The sequence below is a fragment of the Nanorana parkeri genome, unplaced genomic scaffold (assembly GCF_000935625.1).
Source record: "Nanorana parkeri isolate BGI_ZX_2015 unplaced genomic scaffold, ASM93562v1 scaffold817, whole genome shotgun sequence".
In the NCBI taxonomy this organism is placed as follows: domain Eukaryota; kingdom Metazoa; phylum Chordata; class Amphibia; order Anura; family Dicroglossidae; genus Nanorana; species Nanorana parkeri.
The window spans coordinates 565,569-570,033 of NW_017307085.1; the positions used below are offsets into that span (position 1 = coordinate 565,569).

The 4,465-nt window shown below is 41.7% G+C and overlaps 1 protein-coding gene across 1 annotated transcript in view; it reads right to left on the reverse strand.

The window, feature by feature from the left end:
• The window catches only part of LOC108794146 (multidrug resistance-associated protein 1-like), a 58,582-nt gene that overhangs the window by 7,836 nt on the left and 46,281 nt on the right, over window positions 1-4,465 (reverse strand). Inside the window, exons 21-24 of the mRNA XM_018565138.1 lie at window positions 3,825-4,024; window positions 1,756-1,882; window positions 587-688; window positions 349-492 (exon numbers count right to left, since the gene is read on the reverse strand). Coding sequence (XP_018420640.1) covers window positions 349-492; window positions 587-688; window positions 1,756-1,882; window positions 3,825-4,024 — 573 coding nt within the window. The remainder of the gene's footprint in view (window positions 1-348; window positions 493-586; window positions 689-1,755; window positions 1,883-3,824; window positions 4,025-4,465) is intronic.

Sequence of the window (4,465 nt, forward strand, 5' to 3'; positions counted from 1 at the left end):
TGCAATTCCTACCAGACCTAAAGGGCCTGGTATCACTTTTGAGGGGAATCCGATACCCTTTTTTTATTTTTGACTCGGGGGGTGCCTCCTAACTTTTCGAACAAACCTAAAGGTCCTTGTATTGATCAAGAGGGGGACCACACACCGATGAGTCAGGTTACTTGACTGAAATAAACCAATAGAAATAGAGGGGGGACAGAAGCTGCTGTATATCTGTGCATCTCCAAGCATAATTGGCCATGTACTATTCGTATATTTGCCTTGTATTCCAGCTTGTATGAAGTGTCATCATCCTCCACAGATGTCTCCAGTAGTAAACCAATTGCAGATAAAAGGCTTTCTAATCACCTTCTCTGTAGTACGCAGCTGGAAGGTGACATCACGGAGGGCCAGGTCATAGTCTTCCCGATATCTGGCCTGGTAGTTGGTGAATTCAATCACTCCTTTGTCTGGCCACTCCGAGGGGGGTCTTCTAGCGATCACCCAGGGGGCCTAGAATTAAATATAAATATTAATCAAATGATTCCAATACATTTGCCTGCATTCCTATCTTTTCTTCACGGCGGTAGAGGAAGAATCACTTTACCTCTTTCTCCATTTCTTCGTATTCACAAACCCGTTCTATAGCTACTCCGTTTGTCTCAATCTCACAGGCTTTACGTACCCAAAAGTTTAATGTCTGTGTGATCTGGAGAGAAGGAGAAAAACAATGGCATGAATTCAAAGAGACGTATGATGTGAATTTATATTATGAGTTCTGACGAAAGTCTTTAACTTAAAGTGAATCTTTATGTAAGGTTCACATTTTTACATGCTTGCTCGTCCAATATTGCAGTTATTGGATTTATTATAGATCTGCAGATTAGCCACTAGAGGGAGCAAACACTCAATTTGTTATCACTCCCGTCTTAAAGAAGAACTTTGGTTTAAAAGGTTATTAACCCTTGCAGTGGGGCTACCCCTGCGCTGCAAGGGTTAAGTGCTCGGTTTTGCCTAGTGGTTAGGCTGCATTATTGTGTAGCACTGCACCGCAGGAAGACGAGCCTGCACATGTAGCAAACACGTATGATTGCTCTCATGCAGTGGCGTCACAACGGGGGTGCGGCCCTCACCCGGGTGACACCATTGGAGGGGTGACACCAAAATGACTGACAGTTACTCCCTCTAAAAAGTCGGGCACTTGGTCATGGACCGAGAGCCCGAACCCCTGCTCTCATGTACAAACATAAAACACAAACTCAATGAGCAAACAAGATGTTTTCAAATATTAACACACATTGAAAAGTTTACTGACATCTGAAAAATCAGTGAAGAGACCCCACATTGCCTTTAAAGTTTCCGAACTGTAACATGTATCTGGAAAGTTCTAACTGGAAATGAGTATGATGCTTTCTGAGGTAGATGATCCTTATAAAAATAAGCAAGATGATAAGAGGACCATAAATACAGCAACCAACCAAGTCCCTAGGAAAATTAAGACGAGACCATCCTGTCTCAGACAACACATTCATCTCCCCACCTATAGCGAGGGGAGCAATACAGTGGTGTAGGCCTGGCTGAGCGTTCATGTTTATGGAAGTATGGGGCAGCAGAAATGCTGGAGAATGGGTAGGTCCTGCTTTCATTTCAAAGTCCTTTTAGAGGCAATGAGCACCTTTAGATTCCAGGCTACAAGACATTTTATCACCATTCATGTGAATTACTTCCAATTTATCCTGAGGTGTATACATATGACCTGCACACGTATGTACTTACATTTAGAGCATAGGTGATTGACAGTCCAACTGTGGCAGAAGTCATTTTATCACCGGCTTGCATGGCAAACAAAGCGGCAAAGAAAACCATCAGATTCCCCAGAAATTCCAATCTTACAGCAAGCCACCTAATGACCAAGGACAAGAGATCCATTCATGGAAATAAACACAGAGCAATGTTAACCACACACAGAGTAACGTGTGTCCAGCTGGCTGATGAAATTTGAAACAAAATTTTGCTAACAGCAATGTTAAGAAGTTATGGTTACAAGAATAGATAGATAGATAAAGAGAGAGAGAGAGAGAGAGAAAGAGAGAGAGAGAGATGGAGAGAGATGGAGAGAGAGAGATAGAGAGAGATATGGAGAGAGAGAGAGAGAGATAGAGAGAGATAGAGAGAGATGGAGAGAGATGGAGAGAGAGAGATAGAGAGAGAGAGAGAGATGGAGAGAGAGAGAGAGAGATAGAGAGAGATAGAGAGAGATGGAGAGAGATGGAGAGAGAGAGATAGAGAGAGATGGAGATAGAGAGAGATGGAGAGAGAGATAGAGAGAGATGGAGAGAGAGAGAGAGAGAGAGATAGAGAGAGATAGAGAGAGATGGAGAGAGATGGAGAGAAAGAGAGATGGAGAGAGAGAGATGGCATTGACCAGTTGTTTGCAGTGCCAGGACCTGATGGTGTTCCTTGTGCGACCATTCACATGGACTAAAGTTGGTAAGTTGGTTACCCCCTTCGCCCCAAGGAGATCCTTGACCCATCAGAACATGGGGAGATTTCAGACACATTAGCAGATGACCTAATGTCTATGGGTTGCATACAGACACTGAAAGCCAAGGTTCATCAGGGTCAATAGTGATTAGAAGAGTTATGAAAAACTTGTCTAATTGTTATTGTTTTCCTCGCTATAAGCTGATGCCAAAGGTGTCCTCAGTACGCCCCCTTCACCTCTCTCCACAGGTCTTAACATGAATGGTCGCCCAGTACAACCATTTTCATTTAGGGATGTGCTGGCCAGTGTAATGGCGATCAGATCAAGCCTACACATCTGACCATCCCTTAGCATCCATGGCCAATTCTATCTATAAGATTTTAAGAGAGTTCATCCAAGAAAGCTCAACCTAACAAAATATTTTTACTCAAATGCCACCAGAAAAAAGAAGATCTTTTAGTTCTCTTTTCCCAATTTTATTTTTCTATCTTTCAATAATTGAATGATTGTTTACAATGTGTAAGCATATTTATTTGCACGGAAGCATAATTTTGATACCACCTGACATGTCATATTTCAAAGGGAACCATCTATTTAGTAGAGAAAAGTGTGCCTGTCAATGTAACTAAATATACAAAAGATTGTTAACAAGCAGTTATGTCTTGTGTCTTAGAAGAAATATTGAGGCTGCCAGTGGTGATCAATACTTTGTAAATCTCTGCCTTGGAACCTGTTCACAACCTAGAAGTGAAAATTACTGATCTACACACATAACCTAGGTCAATGAATCAGAAAGTATTCATTGCAATGGATCAGAATGACTGCCCAGCAACTAGCATTTTCAGAAAATATCAGCAATGGCAGTCCAATATATTTCTATTTCCTATAAAGCATAGGTCAAGGCAAAAACTTGGATAGAGTGAGGAAGTATAAGAACTCCGGTTGGGTTCTCACTGCTTTCCAGAGATTCCCATTCACTTCCTGTCCTGCTGACCAAGGACAGACAGGAAGTGAGGGGAAATATGCAACAGGGACACAGACAGAAATAAAAATCTGAATGAGGGATTCTATGCTAGCATTTTTATTTGTCTGTGTCACTTTTGGAGAGTTCTCACTTCCTGTTTTCCCGTCTGGTAAAATGTTGTCAGCAATACAGGAAATTAAGGTAAATGTCTCTAAAAGGAGCCCTGAATAGCAGTAAAACCGGAGAGGGGTTCTTCTCTTTCCCTACTAAAAATTATTGGCTGGATATACATTTTAACTGAAGACTTCTAAAGCCTCTTAAATCTTTATCAGGAAACCACCATGCCACCTAAGTCATGGAAGGTGAATGTATATTACACTGTTTGTACACCAGTACCTGTTAGAAATCACATTATTGTAGTAGCAGACCAAATTTTCATTCACCACGTCCTTATTCTGTCCAAAGAACCTCTCCTGATGCCCGTAGGCTCTGATTGTCGATGCCCCTAACAATGTCTCGCTGAAGTGTGAGATGACAGGAGATCGAGAAGCCCCATCAAGTCTGCGGATCTGTCGTGAGCTGGCGATATAATATCTCTGAGCACAGGAGAGAACAAAAGTCAACAGTAAACTTGGCAATTTTCATTTTAAAAAACAATTAAAGATAAAGATTTGTAGTAGATTACAATTGCTGGCAAGCTGGTTTCTTATGTCTTTTGATGACTTCAGACCAGAACCTACTGTGACCTTTACAAAACCAAATGGATCTCCATAATGCAGAATAAACAAAGTGGAGCTTGTATCATAGTCTTCAGGAAGGGAGAAGATATTCTTGTGGGAAATCCCAATCCTGAAATCTGAGGTGTGTGGTCTGTGCCTTCTCATGCAGTGAGTTACGACTCATGCCCCCACGTTTCTATCTGTCCTTGATATTAGAGAGCTCAATGTAATAAATCCTGCATTACAGCCATACAGGTTGGACAAAGTTATGGAGGACTTATTGTAAGGGAGATCTGTTGACTTGCAGTCATTGGCAGG